Source organism: Choloepus didactylus, chromosome 27, assembly GCF_015220235.1.
Source record: "Choloepus didactylus isolate mChoDid1 chromosome 27, mChoDid1.pri, whole genome shotgun sequence".
Lineage (NCBI taxonomy): Eukaryota > Metazoa > Chordata > Mammalia > Pilosa > Megalonychidae > Choloepus > Choloepus didactylus.
This window is the reverse complement of record NC_051333.1, coordinates 5,131,623-5,154,704: the sequence shown is the minus strand read 5'-3', so window position 1 is coordinate 5,154,704 and position 23,082 is coordinate 5,131,623. Positions and strand designations below refer to the sequence as shown.

Genomic DNA, 23,082 nt, shown 5'->3' with positions numbered 1-23,082 from the left:
ACAAATAGTGGACAATGATAGCCTAAGAAAATGAACCATAAACTAAATCTCACCCCATATACAAAAAATAACTAAAAAATGAATCCATAGTTCTAATACTGATGGCAAAAATGTAATACTTTTCTGTGAATACACCAGAAAATATATTCATGACCTACGACTGGTGAATAACACTTAGACATAATACCAAAATTAGAATCCATAAAAGAAAAAGAACAGTGAAATAAGACTTCATTATTAAAATATTTTCCTCTGAGAAAAACCCTGCTAAGGGAATGAAAGCATAAGCTACAGAAGAGGGAAAATATTTGTATATGAATGTTGGACAAAGGACTTTTCTAAACATATACAAAGAACTGTCTAAACTCCACACTGAAAAAAAAAAATTCGAATTGAAAAATGGACAAAAGACTTAAAACACTTTATCAAAGGTTATATGGATGACAAGTGAGCACATAAAACCATATTCAACATCCATAGCCACTAGGGAAATGCAAAATAAAGCCACAATGATACAAGTACACACATAATAGAATAGTTAAAATAAACTGACAACACCAAGTGCTAGAGAGGATGTAGAGCAACTGGACCTCTTTTACATTGTTGATGGGAACATAAAATGTTACAGCCACTCTGGAAACGTTCGTCAGTTTCTCATAAACATACACTCACCATGTGATCTATGAATTGTACTCAAATGTTCTTAGCCTAGAGAAACAAAAACTTAAATTCACACAAAATCACTGTACAAGAATGTTCATAGCATCTTTATTCATAACAGTAAAACACTTGAAACAACTCCAATATCCTTCATTGGTTGAATGGATAAACTGGGGAACATCTATGTTACAGATTACTACTCAGCAATACAACAACTATTTATATACCCAACAACTCTGATGGCTCTGAATTTGTTTGTTGTCAAATAGCCAACCTCAAAAGGGTACATGCTGCATGACCCTATTTTCCCAATAGTGATTTTATACCAGTCGTTGCCAAGTATTAGGGTTAAGGGGTGTGACTGTTTAGGAGTAGCATAACGGAGTCTGTGTTGAAGGAGTTCTCTATCTTGATTGCTGTGGTGGTTATATGAATCTATACATAATAAAATTTCTTAAAACTATACAAGAAAGCAGAACAAATCCTAACAAGTGTATGTTAAAACTGGGCAAATAAGGCCTGTAATTTAGTTAGTAACATTGTAACAATATCATTTTCCTGAAATTGATGATGAAGAAGCTGGGTAAAGGACACCCAGAAAGTCTCTGGACTATTTCTTTTCTTGGATCTAAATTTATTTTAAAATAAAATGTGTAGAAAATCATCTTTATGTTAATCCCATAAAATACTTGATGGTACTTATCAGTTTGTTTAAACACATCCAAATATGTTGTGTTTACACTTATGTGTTTAACATTCAGTTTCATTTTGAAGTACTTTAAGTATTCCAAGATAATGCCTAAATTAACTTAGAACCAAAATATGGAAAAGCTAACATAATAAAATGATAGGCATTGAATTCTTCTGAATTGTATATAATAACTGAATTCAATAGAAGAGGAACAGCCACCCTTAAAATTTATAGTATCACTGAGAAGGCACTTGAAAATATGGTTCAAGATATCCTATCCCCCAAATGCACAACAGGTTGCAATATATATTAAGGTTAGACTTGTGGCAGAAAGCACTCACTTATCATTTTTCTGACAATCTTTTCTTTTATGAGTTATCTGATATTTTGCTAAAAGTGCTCCATATTTAGTATGTTCATGTGTTCACATGTTTGGGTTTTTGTTTTGTTTTGTTTTGTTTTGTGATTTCTGGCAAAGGATGAAGCTAAAGATACTACTGGAAACCCTGCTATATTCATATAAAACTATTTTTCTGAGAATGCAAACTATTTGAAAGCCATTGAGATCTTATTTTTGGGCAGCAGCTTTCCCACAATTACTATATTTTTACCAATTAGTGGTTTCACTTATGATCCATCTTCCCACTGAAAGCTCTCCTAGTTTATCCATTCATATGATTTATCTCAGAATAAAATTTTTGTACATAAAATGACCTAGAGGATTTTTATCAATGCAAATTGTATCAGAGTCATTTCATACATGTTTTCTTTGACATAAAATTTGAGGTAATTGATCACTAATGATACTATCACATTCTCTGCATTCATTAAGTTACTCTTCAGTGCAAATACTATAACATCCCAAGGGTCCCACAATGACTATGTGTGCATTCTCTTATGTTTAACAAGGATTGACAAGTGGGCAAATGCTTTCCCACAGTCATTGCATCCATAGGGCCTCTCTCCTGTATGTTTTCTTTGATGGACATTGAGCCCTGACTTTGTGGTGAAAGCTTTCCCACATTCACTGCACTTATAGGGCTTCTCTCCTGTATGAATTCTCTGATGGGTAATGAGATCATGCTTGCGCAAAGAGAATTTCCCACATTCAGTACATGCAAAGGACGTCTTTCCTGTGTGAAATCTCTGATGTTGTATAAGGCATGTCTTCTTTCTGAAGGCTTTCCCACATTGGTTGCATTTATAGGGTTCCTCTCCAGTATGGGTTCGCTGATGTATCCCTAGAGTACTCTTCATGGTGAAGCCCTTTCCACACTCATTACATTTATATGGTTTCTCTCCAGTATGGATCCGCTGATGTGCAATGAGCATGCTTTTCCCAGTTAAACCTTTTCCACATTCATTGCAGATATATGGTTTCTCTCCAGTATGAGTACGCCGATGTACATTAAGATGACTCTTCTCAGTGAAGCCTTTCCCGCATTCACCACATACATAGGGTTTCTCTCCTGTATGAGTTCGTTGATGTCCAATCAGCCGGATCTTTGCTGGGAAGCCTTTTCCACATTCACTGCATACATACGGTTTCTCTCCTGTATGAGATCGCTGATGTACAATCAGACGGCTCTTCACAGTAAAGCCTCTCCCACAATCATTACATACAAATGGTTTCTCTGCAGTATGAGTTCGCTGATGTACGATCAGATCACTCTTCATTGTGAAGCCTTTTCCACATTCACTGCATATATAGGGTTTCTCTCCTGTATGAATTCGTTGATGTCTGATGAGAGGGCTCTTTAGGGTGAAGCCTTTTCCACACACATTACATATATAGGGCTTTTCTCCGGTATGAGTTCGCTGATGAACAAGGAGACAGTGCTTCATGGAAAAGCCTTTCCCACATTCACTGCATGTATATGATTTCTCTTCTGTATGAGTTTGCTGATGTGTGAGAAGACTGTTCTTTAAAGTGAAGCCTTTCCCACATACATTGCATATAAAAGGTTTTTCTCCAGTATGAGTTCGATAATGTGCAATAAGACGCCTTTTCTCAATGAAACCTTTTCCACATTCATTGCATATATAGGGTTTTTCTCCTGTGTGAGTTTTCTGATGTGTAGTGAGACTGAACTTTGTAGAGAAGGCTTTCCCACAGAGACTGCATCCATGGGGTTTCTCTCCTGTATGAGTTCGCTGATGATAAATGAGCCGGCACTTCTTGATGAAGGCTTTCCCACATTCAGTGCACATATAGGGTTTCTCTCCCATATGAGTCTTCTGGTGTATATTGAGCTGAGATTTCTTGGGGAAGGTTTTGTCACATTCAGCACATTCATAGTGTTTCAGTCCTGTATGTATTCTCTGATGTTCAGTGAGCCTGGACTTTCTAGAGAATGCTTTCCCACACAGACTGCATCCATGAGGTTTCTCTCCTATATGAACTCTCTGATGATCAATGAACTGAGACTTCTTGGTGAAGGATTCCCCACATTCACGGCATACTTGATCTTTCTCTATTTTGTGAGTTCTCTGATGCTTAATGACCTGGGACTTGTTGCTGATGGGTTTTGCAGTTTCAGTGAATTGAACTTCAGTATCAAATTGTTCATGCTTATCCTGGAGAAAGGATTTCCCGTCGCCATTAAACTCAGAAAAGTTCTTTAGCTCACTGCTTCTGTTCTGGTTTTCTAAACTTAAATTTGATTTTACAGTTTTTCCATGTAATTTAAACATATCATGTTGTTGTCTTAACAGAAAACATTTACTGTGATTAATATTTCCAAATGTATTATGTTCATGGCATTGTTCCATAAATTTCTGAATTCTTTGATTTTGCAAGTGATGCTGCAGAGGATCATCAACTTTCCCAATGTCTAGGAAAGAACAGAATAATGAATCATTCCATAATCTTAGTTTATAATAAAACCTTAAAAATACCTTTGTTTGAGGAGACTCTTTAGTGACTACTACATGATATCAGTAAAAAAGAAACTCCATAAATGTTCCTTATTTTTGCACGTTAGTAAAAACAATAATCTAAACACACAAAAGGTAAAAGTAGTGAGTAAACAAAGAAGGCTGGATAATTTACAATGTCTATAGATTTAGATGCTTTCTAGATAGGTCCTTGCCAAACTTAAAGAGACAGTATAATACAAGCAGGTTACTGTTCACAGTGAACCACAAAATTTGGAGGAACACCAGACTACAGAGGGTGATCCAAAATGATGAGGACTGCATTGATTTATTCCATAAATATTTGTTGAATGGCACTCATGTATAAGGCACGATGCTTATATGTGGGATATACAAACACATTCCTTATTTGCCCTGAGGTTCAAGTCTAATTAGGGAAGTGAATACACAGCAAACCAAAGAAGGCAATTGCAGATTGTGAAATGTGTTTAGAGGGGCATGGAGATGGGAGAAGTGGAAGAAATCTGGATATGTTTGCAGAAAAACAAGGTTCACTGAAGGTTTCAATGCTGGGAGTAGAGGGGGTTCATGAAAGTGAGGATTCACAGATCCCTGTGCATACTATATAGCTTGAGCTACTGGGTAGGTGGAATACCTCATAATGAGATGAGGAATATTATTCAAGTTCAGAATGTGGAAAAAATCAAGTGTGCACTGTGAAACATAAACCTTTAAGATGATTATAATATATCCAAATATGGACATGAAGAAACCAAATATATAAATCTTGAAAAACAGTCTTGACTAGAGATAGCAATGTGGAAAACATCAGCACAAATTATTCAAAGAGTACGAGATAAGATCATGTTCCAAAACACACAGAATGAAAGAAGATGAAGACAAATCATTCCAACATGTAGCATTTGGATTCCATTAAAACCACAGAAAGGAACCACACTGACTACAGTGATGAGGGCAATATGCAGATTCAGGTGCACAGAACAAATATCCCAGAACACTAAGAATGAGAAATCCTCACAATTTGGTTTGAAGCTGTGTGATACATTATAGAATGGCCATACTATTCCAAACCTTGCCATTTTTCTCCATTCTGGAGACTACCACTAAATAAACTTTCACAAAACAGCAGTCTCAAATTTAGAGGAAAGCTTCTGTAGTCAAGACTCCAATCAATGGTGTAGCTGGGACACACTCTCCCAGGTTTCTATAGAAAGAGGGAACAATAATATGCAGGAACAGGTTAACTCGGTTAGGCTTGATTTATTCAAAATCCTGCACATTCCAAGAAAGGACTGCCCTTGACTAGTTCCTTGACAGTTTATGGGAGATAAGCTCTGAGCCTTTCAGGTATCTTCCCTAATAAGAGTATCTTTGTAGACGTGAAGCCTTGGACTACACCAGATAGTTCATACTAACAATGTGATTTAAAATGAATGCCTATTTTTAGGCCTGTCTTGTGGGACTGGCTGTATCAGTTTGACACAAGGGGCCCCAGATTGAATCTCTAAGGTTGGTCACATGGACACTAGATGCCTACATAACTGATGCCCAGTAAAAACCATGGATCCCAAGGTTCAGGTGAGCTTCCATGGTTGGCAACACTCTGCACATGTGGTCACATATCACCACTGGGAGAATCAAGCACTGTTTTATGACTCCACTGGGAGAGGATAACTGGAAGCTTGTACCTGGTTTCTTCTCGATTCCGCTCTATGTGTCCTTTACCATTGTTGATTTGAATCTGTTTTGTTTCACTGTAATGAATCATAACTGTGATTTTTCTGAGTCCTGTTTATCCTTCCAGCAATCACTGAACCTGGGTGTGAGCTTAGGGAACCCCAACACAATGATCCTTAGGGAATTTTGCAATAGGCCAATGGACCCCACATTTTTTCAGAAGCAGATGTGCTCCCACATGGGATAAGGAAATTGTCATCTTTCTCATCACATTGTGCATTCTGTATCTGCACAGATGTCACATCTGAATTTTTCTCACTTCAATATTCCTAATATACTGATTCTTCATCTTGCCGCTAACAGCTTTTATTTGGTTGGCAGCTTTTAAGGCGTCCTAAGGACCACATTCTGTTTTTGTGAAATGACTTGTGGTAGCTTTATCTTCAATTTTTTTTTTTTAACCTCTGGGTGTACCTTATTATTGTAATACAGCTACCAACCACCAAGGTGAAAGGTAAATGATCTAGAGCCAGAAAAATACAAAACAAACCTATCTTCCTACCACCATGCTATCTTAATTATTTTTAAAAATAAGTCTAAATAGTCATTTGGCCACTACTATTTAACATGATACTACATTTACCCAATTTTCCAATCCACTAGTTCCCACACAAATACCTTCTAACACGGCCTTCATTGGCCACATTCTTATCAGTCTTTTGAAAGCTCCCAGCATGGTTTGCACATTTCCAGTATTCCACCTTCATTCCTTCCCCTTCTTCTTCTTCCTTACTCAAGATCAAAATATGCCTCTGGCGTATCACACCGTCATACCCCATTATGCCTATACTAGTGTAAGCTCTGTTTCCTCCACATTTTAAATTCTTGTCTTTATTGTTCACTTTTAGTTACCTTCTTATAGTCTTGAATTGTAGCAAAAAAAAATGGATCAAAAGCTGAATTTCTAAATATTACATACAGATTAGTCATTCTTGACTATAAAAAATTTTTAATTTTGGAAGGTATTTATTTCCTACTAAGTTCAGTCTGTTCAGCAGACTGACTTACCAACTATAGGCTCATAAGAGCAACCCCTAGAGAGCTTTACATTTAGATGCCATGCCTAATGTGCCAGTTTGAAACTGTTATGTACCCCAAGAAAGCCACGCTATGTTAATCCAATCTTGTGGGTACAGACTTATTGTGGGTGGCATCTTTTGATTAGGATGTTTTCATGGAGATATGACCCACCCACCTGTGGGTGGGACTTTTTGATTAGATTATTTCCATGGGGATATGACCCTGCCCCTTAAAGGGGTGGGTCTTAATTAAATTGTTTACAGGAGTCCTTAAGAGAGCTCAGAGAGAGAAAATACCCAGAGCCAAAACAGACCCAGATGCTTGGAGAAGCTGAGAGAGACAGTTTTGAAGAAAAGCTAAGATATGTAATCCAGAGTTTCCCTCTAGGAGAAGCAAGGGGGAGCCATAGGAGCCAAGAGAAGCTAAGAGAGATAGAAGCCCAGAGACATTTTGGAGAAAGCCATTTTGGAGAAAGCCATTTTGGAACCAGATCCCAGAAGAAGGATGAGCAGACATTGCCATGTGCCTTCCCATGTGACAGAGGGACCCCAGATGCCATGACCTTTCTTCACAGTCATAGTATCTTTCTCTGGATACCTTAATTTGTACATTTTCATGGCCATAGAGCTGTAAATTTGTAACCACTAAAAAGCCAATCCATTTCTGGTATATTACGTTTCGGCAGCTTTAGCAAACTGGAACACCTAGACATGCCCAAAACTTGTATTAAGAAATGCTTGAAAAATAGGTGGAGGGGTATGGCCTCTTCCCCACATAGTTAATCCATCAAACAAAGAAGAAATCAGTGAATGACTATGATGCCTTCCATTCTTACATAAGGAAGAATGAAAAACAGGTTCTTCAATCCCATGTTGCAAAGACATCTTGGGAACCATAAGTGAAAAATGATACAGTATTTTCAGGACTAGCTTTCTAGTTATGGGAACAACGTAGACTGGGAATTTAGAGAAGCAAGAATCTAGTATATTCTGGAGTCCTTAAACCATTTCATAAAAAGAATTGAAAGTGACAAAAATATATTGTGTTTGAATGGAACAAACACCAAAATCACATGGTGTCCATCAGTTCTTATCTTACTTGAATCAACAAATCTAGACAATATTTATGGCTTTTATTTCCTGAAACACATTACCTTTCAAAGATAGCAGCTTCTCTTGGATGTGCCTGTCTCATTTGCTTTCACAACCTGATTTATTCCATGATCAATTTTCTGGACTCTTTATCACCCAAGGTTTTTCTTTACTTTATCTGTACTAAATCCCTAAAAGAGCTCATGTAGTCCATATTTCTATCAGGCATCACCTCTTCCTGAACTCCTTACATGCATACAACCACGGTAGAGAGCTCTACATGAATGCTAACAATTACCTCCAACTAGTAATGTCCAAAACAACTTCTGACTCCAGCCCATATTTTCTCTTCCACGTAGCTTCTCCATCACAGTAAATGGCAGTTTCATTCTTCCCAAGAATCATGCAAACAACTTGTCATTAATCTATTTCTTTCTCTCACAATCCATATCTACTTCAGTGTTAAATTCCATCTGCCCTACTTTAAAAATATATCCAGAATGTACCCACCACTCACTTTCCACCCAGGTCAAAGCCAAACACTCCTTCTTGTCTTACATCAATAGCCTCCTCCCTGGCCTTCCCACTTCCCCCACTGCCCACTAGTGTCTACTTTCTACACAGCAGCTATAATGATCAATTTTTAAAATAAATTATATCAACAGAAACAGAAGAGACCTTTAAAAGGAGAGCTCAGCATGTAGAGAACACTTAAGGTAATGCCAGAATGATTAGAATTTATTATGCAAAGTACTAGAAGAAAGCCAAAGCTACAAAAAGGATTGTGGGAAGGGCTTTTCTTGGAGGAAAAATAATTCCTGGTTCTCACATAGGAAGTGGAAGTCATTGGCCTGTTGCCATGGAAATGAGAAAAATACATAGGATTGAGAACAAAGAGAATAGAAAGAACTTAACTTATGGGAAGGAAAGGAACTTTTAACTGAGGAAAAAATGTAAAACAAGTTTGTAGAACCTCAAAGGGGAAAAAGAGAAACCAAGAAATCAGATAAATACATGGTAAGAGACCAGGTTATAATGGGGGAACAGCATTCAAGGGGGAGTTGAACGTTAGGAAATCGGTACTTCCACTGGGGCAGGAAGGTGCAGTATTCAGAAGACAGCGTGAATGCAAAGTTGTCTATTCAAAGAGAAGCCTGAAAGCTGGAATTTACAGTAAGAGAGGCTGAAGGAACAGGCAAAGACACGGTGACAGTGGGTGAAGATGAGGAAGATAAAAATCCCTGGAAGAAGACAACTATGTAAACAAACAAACAAAAAACCAACCTGTAAGATAAAATAAACAGGGAACAGATTCCAGCAGAAAAAGCAAGGACAATTTTATCCTCTATAATCCTATAAAGAAAATGCGCTCTTACTTGCAAAAAGGGAAACACGGAGGGAATGTCACCCTCTCAGTTCTGACACCTACTCTGAAAAGTAGAATATGGCTTCCTCAGACACCCACCTTGGAGGTTCTCATTCACTCACCTGGACCGATCCAACTCTGGATTTCTTCTTCTGTTGTCCATGGTTCACCTCGTTTCAGCTTGGAGAGTGCATCAAGTTTATTAGCTTGATATCCTATTCATGAGGAATGATAGACTTACACATATTGCATTGGTCTGAGGTAGGTCAAGTAGGGAGAATGTTACTGTGTAATAAAGAATTTGGCCTCAGCCCAAAGACAGGTCTGGACTTTGTCACTGGTTCCTGGGAGGTAACCCTTGGAATTTACCAAATGATAGGAATGTATTTGTTATTCATGTGGGCTCCTCAAACTATAGATTACATGGTGTCAGCCCACTCCAGGAAGGAGGAGGCCTGGAGTTGAGTTCAACCACGGGGACAATGATTCCATCAATCATGCCTATGTAAAGAAACCCCAATAAACTCTGGACACTGAAGCTTGAGTGAGTTTTCCTGTTTGACAGTACTCAGTGTTCCCTGTCACACGTCGGGGCTGCGAGGGTAAGGCATCGTGAGGATGATGGAAGCTCTGTGTCTGGAACCCAATCTTTGTCTCTTCGCTTGGCTGATTTTAATTAATATCCTTTCACTATAATAAAACCATAAACGTACGTATAGTATTTTCCTGAGTTCTGTGAGTCATTTACAGAATTATTAGCAAATTTGAGGGTGATCATGGGGATCCCTGAATTTGTAGCCAGCTGGTTTGTGGTACTAGGGACCCCCAGACTTGTGGCTGGTATCTGATGTGAGGGTGGTTTTCTGGGGATTGCTCCCTCAGACTTTATAGTTGGCTATACTCTTTTGTAGTTACATTTTAGGGATGACAAAATTTTCAAATCTACAAAATCAAGGCTGTTCTCTCAGGAGACAGTACATTGTACCCTCTTATCTTAAGAAAGGAGGATCTAAAAATCTCTCATTTCAGAGCACTGCAGGTATACTAAAGAGTTAAGCAACTGAGAAAGGAAAGGCCACTGACTGAACAGCCCCTGAGTGACACAAGGGAGCTTGCCTCACCCACTGACACCAGGTTGCTATAGTTCTCCAACATCACATCCTGGTACAGGTCCTTTTGAGCAGGGTCCAGGAGCTGCCACTCCTCCCAGGTGAACTGCACAGCCACATCCTCCAATGTCAGTGATCCCTGTAATCACAGGGTCCTACTTAATGAAGTAGTGTTCTTTTGATGAGATGGAAGTCGTTCTGCTCATTTTTACCATATAGGAAATTGTTTTTTTTTTTTCTTAGTATGCTATGATAGAATCAAAAGCCTATAAAATGTTCTGTAATCGTGCAAACATTCGTTCAACCAAGCAATTCAAAAATTAAAATTAAAATTCTCGTTAATGTAAGAATACCTGCAATATATATTATTTGAACATGTATTTGCTAGTCCTAAACTATATGCTAGTTACAAGTAGATAAATAATACAGATTCCTACATTCATCATGAGGCTTCAGAGTAATATCAGAATCAGTAATTAAAAGACTCCATATAAAATAAAAACAAACAACAACAAAAACAAATAAATAATAAAAGACTCCATAGATACTAGAATCATAAGGCAATACATATTAAATAAATGTGGTTTAAATAAAATAAACAATACATAACTGTATAAGGCACAAGGGATTATTAAATTATGTAAATTTGCAAAAAATTATTCCTAAATAAATATCCATAAGGGCTCATATATGTACACAAGACATCCATATATTTGTGTGTGTGATTATCATTAGACAGGTTAATATCACATTACTTACAATGACAAGATAATTCATGAAATGAACTGTGCACTGAGGAAATGACCCTAAATGAAGCAAACAGAATCAAGAGATGGAAAGTATAAACAAGAGGTTGAAAAATACGGATAGAGTAAAAGGGTCTAACATATGCTTTTCATAGTTTATGTGGAGATTACAGTGTAAAAGAAAAGCAATATCCTAAGATCTAAGGGACTAAGAAATTTTCAGAACTAATTAAATAACCTCAGATTTATTAAATCCACACCAGCATATCTCAAGCAGGAAATCCACATCTAGGACATACCTAGACACCTACACTGAAGCTAGAGAATACCACATGCAAAGGAAAGTTTATGAAAACATCAGCAAGACAAAGGAGAGACAAAATTTACTGACAGTCGACTTTTCCACAGAAACAATAAAATTCAGGTAAGAGTGACATAAAGTCTTTGAAGACTTGATGTTGGAGCAACACAGCCCAGCCCTGAAGGCCATCCAGGACTGACAGGTACAAAGAGCCGTTCTACAACATTGACACGTGGGACCTGCTTCTTAACTGAGCTGTCCCTCTCCTGTCTGAGATGTGTCACTTTGGGCTGTATGGGCAATGGAGACTGGGAAGTTCCAAGGAGCCATGGATGGGTTAATCTATACCTAACTGATTGTAGACGCTGTTGTATAATGAAGAGAGCAGACTCAGTAGAGGATGAAGTGTCTAAGCCTGATCACCTGATCACAATCTAAATTATCTCATGTGAGTCATCACTACTTTGGAAAATTAGTGCATTTAGATTTGGATGAAACTTCACACTCAAAAATAACTTTCTGAGTTCATGACTTACCTTGTACTGTCCCCCGGAAGAAGAGTTTTCTTGGTTTATTCCTATAGGAATCTATGAGGAACTCTATAATAAGCACTTTTAGGAAATCTGCTTTTGCATTTATGAGAAGGCTCTGCTAAGGACACCATCCACCACATCATCTCCATGACAGACCATCAGAAAAACCTCCTCAGACCCCAGCACCATGAAAATTAACATCCCCTGAATAACTGGTACTCTTTCTCCTCACAGTCAATGCACAGCACATGACTTAGCATGGTTCTTGTGTTGTGATGGCTTTTAGGAATGTTTGGCAGATAGTGACAGCTTATGGAACACACGAGGTCCTGAGCAGTCAATTATTATGTGCCAACACTAATTACACAGCATGACTACTATGCATAATATATCCCCGATCCTACTTTGTCCTCATTGTGAAGTTAGTGTCTAAGTCTATTTTTCTCCACATATGGCTATTCTCAATTTATTCTGTTCTGTTTACGTGCCCTGATTTTTACAGGCCCTGACTAATCCACTGGAAAATAAGGAAAGAATAAAACAAACCCCAAGTCACCTGGTCCTGGATCATTTTCTTCTGATTTTGGGAAGTGGCTGCTAACCAGGATGTTCTGTCTCTGTTTCTTCTGGATGCGCTCTAAATCTGTGTTTAGTAATTGCAGCCTCCAGTCAAGGGAGTCATCAGAAATGACAAGAGCCAAATCTTGGCATCTCCTCCTCCTTCCTTCACCTAATCCCCCTTGCTTCTGGAAAGCCAGCACCTGGGGGTTGAAGAGAAAATTACAATGAGTGGTGCATTCTCTTTGGACCCAGATGTGTCCCTGTTGCTGTGCACTCACCCTAAATCAAGGCCTTCAAATATCGATCTGTCCCTGTAGGTGATGATCCAGTGTGGAGACACGGAGGGTCCCCTGGCTCGATAGACTATACATAGGGCCCATTTCTCAAAATCTGGAAGCCTGAAGGAGGGCTCCAGGATGGGAAAAGGCCAAAAGCTTTGCATGTCTGAAGGCGGACTGCAATTTAGATAAGGGAATAGTCTCTGAGCTCTTGCTGGGCTCCTTCCGTGCTCCTGTCTCCTGCCCCTGCTGTTTCCTGTCTAGCCCCAAAGAAATTGTCCCTTGAGATTAAGGATATGTAAATACACCTCATGGCTTTAGAAAAAATGTACCCTCCCTAAAATACCTGAAAACAGTCTTGTAGCAAACTACCTTGTATGCTATAAAGACCTGTAGAAATGAGTAGAATAAAACTTCCTTTTGCATGAACACTGAGGACGGAGTGTGCTCTTCTTCTTTCACAATCCAGAAACTTTTACATCTGGGCCAATAAAACATCAGATTCTGAATGTTTGGGGAGAAGGCCTTTCTTCTGTAAGGCAGAAGTAGTGTGACTGAAAGGGGAGGTGGGAAGGAAATGTAGCAGAGTATGACACCTTAGCAGTGGGTGATACCTCAAACAGTTCAGTTTTAGGAAAGAGGACACACAGGCAGTTAGTATATACATTTTTTTTTCTTTCAAACCATATGTGCCCATGTACCTCTACAAAAGTCTTTTTACATCTCGTTGCTAGCATTTCAATTTGAAGAACATTATGCTAAGCAAGTCAGAAGCACTGTCTTATTTAATTTCACTTTGCCATCTACTTCCTGATACAGCACAAAGTATTATAGGTATAAACCTATAAAGGAATACTCAGTAAAAATATCCTTCAGGAACAAAACAGATATAAAGACCTCTTCAGGAGAAAAGAGAGGGAATACTTCATCAGAAGACCTGTGTTGCACTAAATGCTAAAGAATATTCTTCAAATAAAAGGAAAGAAGCCTCAAATGTAAACTACAGAGAAAGGAGTGAAGAGGAACAAAGCTAGTAAATAAGAAGAGACTGGAAAAAAATAATAGTGATAATATCTTAGGAGGTTTTCAATGCATAAGAGTTAAAATATGTAAGAGTTGCATACAATTTAGGAGGGAGATAAATGAAAAAAGTGTTCTAAGATCCCTGGATAGTCATAGAGTATAAAAGTACTAATATGGTATCATAAGAATTTGATAAAGATTGTACATTATTTGTAATCTGTAGTATCAGTGATAAAACTAATAATTTTTAAAACATATCTAATAAGCAAAAGAAGTTGTATACACAAACAATACATATTGTAAAATCCATTTACAAATAGTTAAAAATAGACAAAACTAAATCACTTATACTGATGAGGATTTAATTACATGGCTAAAGTATAAAGAAAAGTCTAGAAGTGTTTGCTCCAGAATTCAAGATCATGAGTAACTTTGGGTATAAGTGTGGGAGTTATGATTGGGAAGGGGCCAAGGAGCATAACTGCAGGCGTGTCCACGTTCAATTTCTTGACCTGGGGAATGGCTGGTTACAAATGTACACACAGTCCTTGCTTGGCAGAAATGCAATATTTGACAGTTAAGTTAAATAACAATGATCGCTCAAGAACAAGAGAGGGAAAGGGGGAGGAGAGAAAGATGGAGGGAGGGTGAGTGAAAAAAAATGAGTTATAAATGCATAAATTTTACAGAAGACAAACCCATAAACACAGGGGGAATTAGCAACTTTATTTACTCAGTGTACTACATTCCTGACTTCACAGTTCATCATTTAGTTATTTTGATTCACTTAATTTTCAAAATAACTGTGAGAGGGGGATTTTAATTTTCCTTTTTGCTAAGGAAGGAACAGCAACCCATCAGTTACCCACATCACACAATAAGCAAGAAGAATTAGATTGCAAAACCAGTCGTCATTCCAACTTCACATATGACCAACATTATTGGTAAATTAAGATGTCTGCTCATCAAATAAACAAAGTAAACAACTAAAAGGCTGTTGGTAGAATTCTTGTTAATCATATGATTGCAGAAGTATTAACTGGATGGTTACAAATGTCTACTACTTACTTTGCACCAAAACCAACAACAGTAAAAGACTGATTCATGAACAGAGGGATGGAGAGATTATTGGGTAACTTGTAGAGTTAGTTTGATATACTATTAATGGTAAAATGTAGGTGGTAGGTATAGGGGTTGGTAACTTAAAAGTATTTTTGTAGGTTTGAAATTTTTCCAAATAAAATGTTGGGTGGAGATAAAGAACCTGAAGGGAAGTATCCAAGAGCAGTGTGCAGTAAACGTGCAGGACAAAGGATAACAACCGCATCTTAAATACAAAACGTTATTACTTTTAGATATGCTAAATCATTCATCTTCCCCAAAACTTTCGTTTCTGAGTGTTCAAGAGCAAAGTGTGACGTGAGGAGCCATGTGGGATCAATAACTATACGCGGAGAAGGACTTGGACCTGAAAGGCTGACTGGGAACCAACGCACATCACGTCTGTCCCAGCAGCCAAGGTTTGAGCTCAACCCACACACCAGCCATGGGACCCGGACCGCCAAAGTTTCAGCCCTCACATGTACAAAGACCCCGAAACAGCTCCTCCACCCCTGAGCCCCAAATAAAACCCCAGTCTACACCGCATTCGTTGACAAACACCACTCCTCCAGTTATCTCATTGAGCTCTACAGGCAGAGTAAACAGCAAGATCTGACCACGGGGGGGTCTCATTCGCGGATCTCTAGAGATTTATGACGACCACCCCTCAGAGCCCCCCATGAATGACGTCAAAGGCACCCCAATCTCACATACTACCTACGACGGACCCCTTGGCGCTCCGGTGCGAAAGAAAACCCGCGCACGCATCCTCCCCTCCGAGTCCCACAGGCAACACCCCAAGCCCGACGCCGACAGATGCCCCTCGCCACGTTCCGAGAACACCCAGCAGCTGACCTGATTTTCTGCAGACGCCGCGGCGACCTGCCAGCGGCTGAACTGACTTGCCAGCGCCTGGTCCGCTTCTGCCCCCTCGCCCGGCCTCTCACCGGCGTACGGTGCCCTACGAGGGTCGGAGACGTTTCTACGGAAAGGGGAAAGCTGCATTTCTGGCTGATTCCCAGAGGCGACATGGGCGCGCCCTCCAGCCGCGGCCCTGGGGGCGGCCATCTTTGAAAGAGGCAAAAAGGCCGATTTTGCGCGGGTACCAAGGGAAGGCAGGTGAGCATAAGCGGCCTCCGAAACGGTCCCATTTCCTAGCAGCTCAACACCTGATGAAAATGGATAGGTACTCAGAGCCAGCAGCTTACGTGAGGCAAAAATGCGTGGGGCAAAGCCCCTTCAGCAAAAGGGTCAGTAAAGGAAGATGACCGCGACATTTATCCGCTTTGTAAAAGGACTGGAAATGGCCCAGTGGGCGCAGCCATCTTGGAGGAAGTTGAGGCTTCCGTACAACGCCGAGCGGGGAAGGAAAAGGGCAGACGGCTGGAAGGTTTTAGTCAGCGCTTCTAGCGGAAAGGGGCTGGCAGAAAAGGACTGTACAACACACAACAGGGTTAGAGGAGAAGTTCTGACGCTAAAGGGATGGCGGTGACAGATTAGGAAATAAAAGCGTCTGGAACGCGCCAAAGTGGAACTTTTCTTGTTTCAGGGACAGGGCTTTCCCTTCGGACCAGGATGGAGCAAAGATGAGGAGAGGGCCCTGGGGATCAACAGCTAGAGATTGTGGAAACAGGACAACTTCAGAGAGAATAAAAAGTCGTGAGGCAAAAACAAGAAAAGTATTCATGTTATACTGCATTTGTTAACTGCAAGTGGTTATCTACAAAGTCTATCAATATAAACTTTATATATGGATCCAACCAAACCTCTCATATAATTATAGTTTAAAACGGGGAAAAGGGAAATACCTGTGTGTGTGTATGTGTGCACGTGAGAGACAAAGGGAGAAGAGAGAGAATCTATAGATGATACCTAAATTTAAAACATGAATTAATATGCATATAAATGGTAACATGTTTAGAATACCAAATCAGTTAAAAGCTTTGTAAAGATGACAGCTACAATTTACTCCTATATAATTTTTATAACATTAAATTGTAAAAATTTAAGGGAAAAAAAGGAATACAGACCCAAGATACTGTAAAAGTATTGTAAAACACAGAGATAATTTTTCACCCCTATAAATTTGGCTAATGAAAGGATTTGGCAACATTGGAGCCTACTATATTGACAGCAAGTGGGGGGACACATGAACTAATATACTGCTTGTGGGAGTACAAATTGGTAAATATCTATATGGAGGAAATTTGACATTAACAATTTTATAAGCACACGTACTTTGACTCTGCTATCACACTTGTAAGAATTCCTCTATGTGCAAAATTTATGTGAATAATTGTAATGTTACCCATGACAGTTTGTAATAGGAAAAAGAGGAATTAAAGTAAATGTTTATCAAGAGGGAAGAAAGTGATTAAATAAATTGTGAAACAATTTTGTAACGGACTATAATGAAACCATGAAAATTCATGAGAAAGAATTTTATAAATTTATATGGGACCATATCCAAGTTGTATTTTTGAGTGAACAAAAGCAAGTGATAGGAAACCATTTATAACACGCCAATATAGATGGGTTTTAAAGGAAAAGTGTATACATTATATGTTTTGCTTGCATATGTCTAAATATATCTGGAAGGACAATGTAAAAATAAGAAATAATTAAAATTAAGGTGCTGAGATAAATTTTATTATCCAGGAATGCAAGGAAGACTCAACATTCACTAATCGGTTACCACATTTCAATGTCTTCATACAATGTTTAAATCGTGCATAAAGTTTATCACAGAGGGAAATGAAACTCAACATGTCTGTGTTCCCAAGGTGAATCCTGATCCCGGTGCCAGAAGTAGCAGAATAACCTTCATGCACATACTGGGAGCATGTATATCTATCTGGACCAGTCTGTCTGGTGGTGGCCTGATGGACTTGTACCAGAACCTTCTGTGGGTAGAAGGCAGCTCACTGAGCTCTCCTACAGAGCTATGGGGGAGCTGTCAAGTCACGCTACCTGCAGCAAGGGATTGCTGGCTATAGGACGGACTTGCAGTGCAGTGCATATAAGCAGAAGGAAACTATTTCCTAGGGAAGAGGGGATATTCATATCTGTGTAAATGAGGAATTCCAAGGGCCACACATGCATGTCCAAGATAAGAGGCATGGACAGAAAGGATCAGGGAGGCCCCTATGCTTTGACCTGAAGCTATTCTCAAAATTTGTTGTATGGATAAAGACTGAAGGATAGCACTCGCACAGGTCAATCTGCGAAGACTGGGAAAGGTATTTTATTTTTCCTTCTCTTTATTTTCTTAGTTCCTGACATTAAAGGCAAGCTCTGTCATAACATTAACCGAATACAAATAGCTTAAGGAACAAATGTTTCAGAGTCTAAATTCCAGCAATAACACACTAAAATATTAAAATGTCCATGTTTCAACAAAAGATTACAAAACATACAATGAAATGGGAAGTGATGGTCCAGGCAGAGGAGAAGATTAAAATATTAGAAACTGTCAATGAGGAGGATCAGACCTGGAACATTCCAGACAAAGACTTTAAATATGCTCAAAGAGCTAAAGGAAAATAAAAACAAGGAACTGAAGGAAAATGATAGATGAACAGAAAGAGAATGTCAATAGAGAGATGGAAATTATGAAAAGGAACCAAACAGAGCTGAAGACCATGGTAACAGAAATTTAAAATTCCCTAGAGGGGTTCAGCAGCAAATTGGAGCTGGCAGAAGAATGAATCAGTGAATTCGAAGTTAAGATGATTCAATTCATTCATTCTGTGAAGCAGAAAGAGGAATGAATGCAGAAAAGTGCCCAGACCCTGAGGAACCTGTGGACCACCAACTGTACCAATATAGCATTTTCCAAGTCCCAGAAGAAGAAAGGGCCAGAGAGAATATCCAAAGAAATTATGGCTGAACACCTCGACATTTAACAAAAGACACGACTTTCCACATCCAAGAAGCTCAAAAAAACTACAAACAAGGTAAGCCCAAATAGACTCACATCATATCATGTTATAACCAAACTGATGAATGCCAAAGATAGAGAATTCTGAAAGCTGCAAGAGAAAAGCAACATTTCACATAAAAGGAAGTCTCACTAAGGGCTGTGTTCTCATTGTAAACTATGGGGGCAAAAAGGTGGTGGCAAGACAAATTTAAAGTGCTGAAAACAAAAAATTACCAACAAGAATTCTGCATCCAGGAAAACTGGGATACAGAAAAATGGAGGATTTAGGAAATTCCCAGATAAACAAAAGCTGTGGGATTTCATCACCACTAAAACAACCCTACAAGAAACACTAAAGGGAGTTCTAATACCTAGGACACTATACAACTGATGGAAGCCACATGAAGAAACAAAGGTTACCAATAAAGATAATGACATGGATAAATATAAATACTAGTACTATTGTATTTTTTTTGTAACTCCACTTTTTACTTCCTACAGGATCTAGAAGGCAAATGCATAAAAATGTATTGCTAAGTCAATACATTTAGAAACAGTATGTATCAATACATGTTTTGTGACAATAACAACATAAAGCTGGGGGATGAAAGAGTATGGGAACACAGTTTACGTGTGCTGTTGAAGTTGTTAGGTTAGTATCAAAGCAAATGAGTTCGTTACAGATTTCGGATGTTACACTTGAGCTCCATGGAACCCACAAAGAAAACATCAGAGAATATGCAAATTCATAGAGACAGAAAGTAGAGTACAGGTTACAGGGGTGGGAGGCAGGAGCAATGGGAAGTTGATGCAAACTGAGTATAGGTTTTCTGTGTGGGGTGAAGGGAAAGATATAGCAATGGATGGTGGTGAGGGTACTGCAACACTGCATATGTGATCAATCCCATTGAATGATATGCTTGGGAAGGGTTGGGATGGGAAGATTTATATAAGTTTCCACAATTAAAAAACACAGAAAAGTATAACTAAAGAGATAATGTCATTTTAATGCAATACATGATACTAGAATCTAAGAATAGAGGAGAAAAAAATGCAAAAGGACATTATTGGGACATAGGAAAAAATTGGAATGTAGAATATAAGTTATATATTGCTAAATTTCTTGAACTTGGTAACTGCAGTTGATTACATAAGTGATATTCTTGTTCATAGGAAATACACATGGAAGAATTGTGTTGAAGGAGTATGATGTTTCCAACCTGCTCTCAAAGGTTCAGAAAAAGATAGATAGATGGACAGATGACAATGATACAGGAAAAGTGGCAAAAAGTTAAAATTGGATATTTTGGGGGTGAGGGTATGTTGGAGTTTTAGGAATGGGGTTTGTTTATTTATGCAACTGTCTTGTAAGTTTGAAATTGTTTCAAAATAAAAAGTTTTAAAAAATACTTTAAATACTGAATCAAACTAGAAGTCAATAATAGGAAAATCTACAAATAATTGGAAATTAAGCATCACATGTAAATAATCTATGGATCAAAGAAGATATCTTAAGGACTTAAAATATATATTCATCTTAATGAATATGGAAATACAACATATTGAAACACATAGAATGCAGCAAAAACAGTACTTAGAAGGAAACCCTGATATTAGAAAAGAAGACAGGTCTCAAATCAATAACTAAAGCTTCCACCTCATGAAACTAGGCAAATGAGCAAAATAAACCCAAATCAAGTATAAGAAAAGAAGTAATAAAGATATGGGTAAAAAATATATATAAAAAATTCAAACTAAAATTGTTTCTTTGAAATGACCAATAAAACTGAGCAAAATCTCTAGCAAAATTAAGAATGGAAAAAAAAGAGATAGAGTTTATCAATAATAGAAATCAAAGAGAGTTTAATGACCCCAAAGATATTAAAAAGTGAAAGAATACTGTGAGTAAATCTACATCCATAAATTAGGCATCTTAAATAAAATTAAATTAGATCAATTTCTTCAAAAATGACTTAACAAAACTCAACCAAAAAGAGATAATTTGAATAGTCCTGTAACAATTTTTTTTTTTAAATAGTGCTTAAAAACCATCTGGAACATAATTCTCCAGGCACAGATGGGCCCACTGGTGAATTCTACTTAGTATGAAGAAAGAACACCAATTCTAAGCAGTATCTTCCATATAAACTGTCTGGAAAAAAGAAAAATCATATAATGGTATCAATTGATGCAAAACAAGCAGCTGACACAAATTCAACATCCAATCAAGGTAAAGTAAATTAGATCAAGAAGGAACATTCCTAAATATCATAGAGAGAGCATCTACAAAAGGCCAACAGATAAATTGTACTTAAGGGTGAAATACTGAACACTTCCCCTCTGAAACTGGGAACAATTCAAGGATATCTGATCTCACAGCTCCTATTCAACACACTACTGGAAATATGAGCCATTCCCATAAAGCAAGGTAAGGAACAAAATAATATAGATTGTAAATACTCAAATTAAATTGTCTCTATTCTTAGAAGACATGACTTCTACATGGAAAATTCCAACGATCTAAAGTGAAGAAAAAAAAAATCCTCCATGAGTAGGTGAATTTAGCAAGTTTGCAGGATAAAGGTGTGCAGTAGAGAGTTAACTCAGCAGGCTTGTGTTGCTCAAACCCTGCATATTTCAAAGAAAAGACTGGCCCTTGACTGGTTCCTGGAACATCTTTCAAAAATCCCACAGAATATCCTTCCTGATAAGAGTATCTCTATATGACTTGAACATTGCTCATGGCAGATAGTTTGCTTCTGATGTAAAAGTTAAGGGGTCTTGGGCCACTCTGTATCACCCTGTACCAGACCTCTCAAGGTAGGTCGAATTATGTACCCCAGAAAAAGGCATGTTCTTAATTTTAATCCATCTTTGTGGGTGTGAACCCATTGTAAACAGTACATTTTGAAGGTTATATTTTTAGTTAAAATTGTGACCAACTGAATCAGTTTGGGCTTTAATTAGGGATACCGGAATTCTTTATAAGTGAAATAAAATTCAGACATAGAGAAAGCCATGGAAAGAAGCTGGAAGTCAAGGGAACTGAGAAGAGAAAGAAGATATTAACATATGCATTGGCAGATGACAAAAAAGCCAAGGACCCAAGGATCACCAGCAGCCAGTCCCAGAATACCAGTCTTGGCACTGTGTTATTGATTGCAGCATTGCCTCACTGATACCTCAGTTTTGGACATTTCCTAGCCTCATATCCATGAGCCAAAGTTGTATAAGCCAACCTATTGAATGATGTTTTAATTTCTTACCTGTTAAAACAAATATCATATAACATGTTGGCTTAACAGCAGGAATTTATAGGCTCATGGTTTCACATGCTAGAAGGCTTGCTTTCTCCTCAGATTGGTACCTTCTGGCTGGCAGTCTTTGGGGTTCCTTGACTTTTCCATCACATGGTAATGTACTTTACAGTGTCTTCTTTCTCTTCTGGTTTCTATTGATTTCTAGGTTCCAGCTGCTCCCCATGGCTTCTCTTTCTGTACAACTTCCTTTGCTTATAAGGACTTCAGCCATATGGGATTAAGGCCCACCCTCGTGCAATTTAGCACACTTTAACTAATAAGATCTTCAGAGGTGCTATTTATTAAGTGGGTTCTCACCTACAGGACCAGGGTGTGGGACCTGAACATGCCTTTTGTGGGGGACATGACTTATCCCCAAAATATGGCATCTGTTTTAGCAGTGGGGAAACTAAGAGAGTGCTGAATACTCAACTAAAATTAGTCATGTGGGTTCTCCACGCCTTCATGACTGAACCCCAATGAAAACCCTCAACACCAAGGTTCAGGTGTACTTTCTTGTTTGTCACTTGGTACATGTCACTCAAAGTTGCTGGGAGAAGTGGTAAGTGCTGTCTATACAACTCTACTGGGAAAAGACAAGTGTAAGCTTGTACATGGTTTCTCCAGGACACCGTCCCTGCACCTTTTGCCTTTTTTGATTTTAGTCTTTATCCTTTCACTGTAATAAACTATTTTTGTCACAGCTTTCCTGAGTTCTGTGAGTCCTTCTAGAAAATAACTAAATC

The 23,082-nt window shown here is 38.3% G+C and overlaps 2 protein-coding genes across 6 annotated transcripts in view; both read right to left on the bottom strand.

Moving 5' to 3' along the window:
* ZNF350 (zinc finger protein 350) overlaps window positions 1–16,064 on the bottom strand; it is a 38,325-nt gene extending 22,261 nt beyond the window's left edge. The window contains exon 1 of one of the 2 annotated variants that reach the window (XM_037819421.1): window positions 15,971–16,064. The gene's annotated coding sequence lies outside the window, so the exon portion shown is untranslated. Of the gene's footprint in view, window positions 1–12,708; window positions 12,771–15,970 lie in introns of those variants that run through there. The other variant, XM_037819420.1, reaches the window with a different exon arrangement.
* Window positions 741–16,175, bottom strand: LOC119521293 (zinc finger protein 615-like). Of its 4 annotated transcripts, none has more exons than XM_037819397.1 (4): window positions 15,971–16,175; window positions 12,709–12,913; window positions 9,586–9,678; window positions 741–4,185 (listed from the first exon to the last, which is right to left on the bottom strand). In XM_037819397.1, the coding sequence occupies exons 1-4, from the start codon at window positions 16,118–16,120 to the stop codon at window positions 2,231–2,233; spliced, it is 2,403 nt and encodes an 800-aa protein (XP_037675325.1). In that variant the 5' UTR covers window positions 16,121–16,175; the 3' UTR covers window positions 741–2,230. The 4 variants fall into 4 exon arrangements, with proteins under 4 accessions (XP_037675325.1, XP_037675326.1, XP_037675327.1 ...); XM_037819398.1 differs by lacking the exon at window positions 12,709–12,913 and adding an exon at window positions 10,585–10,711; XM_037819399.1 differs by lacking the exon at window positions 15,971–16,175 and adding an exon at window positions 10,585–10,711 and having other exon boundaries at window positions 12,709–12,863.
* Between the last annotated feature and the right edge of the window lie 6,907 nt (window positions 16,176–23,082).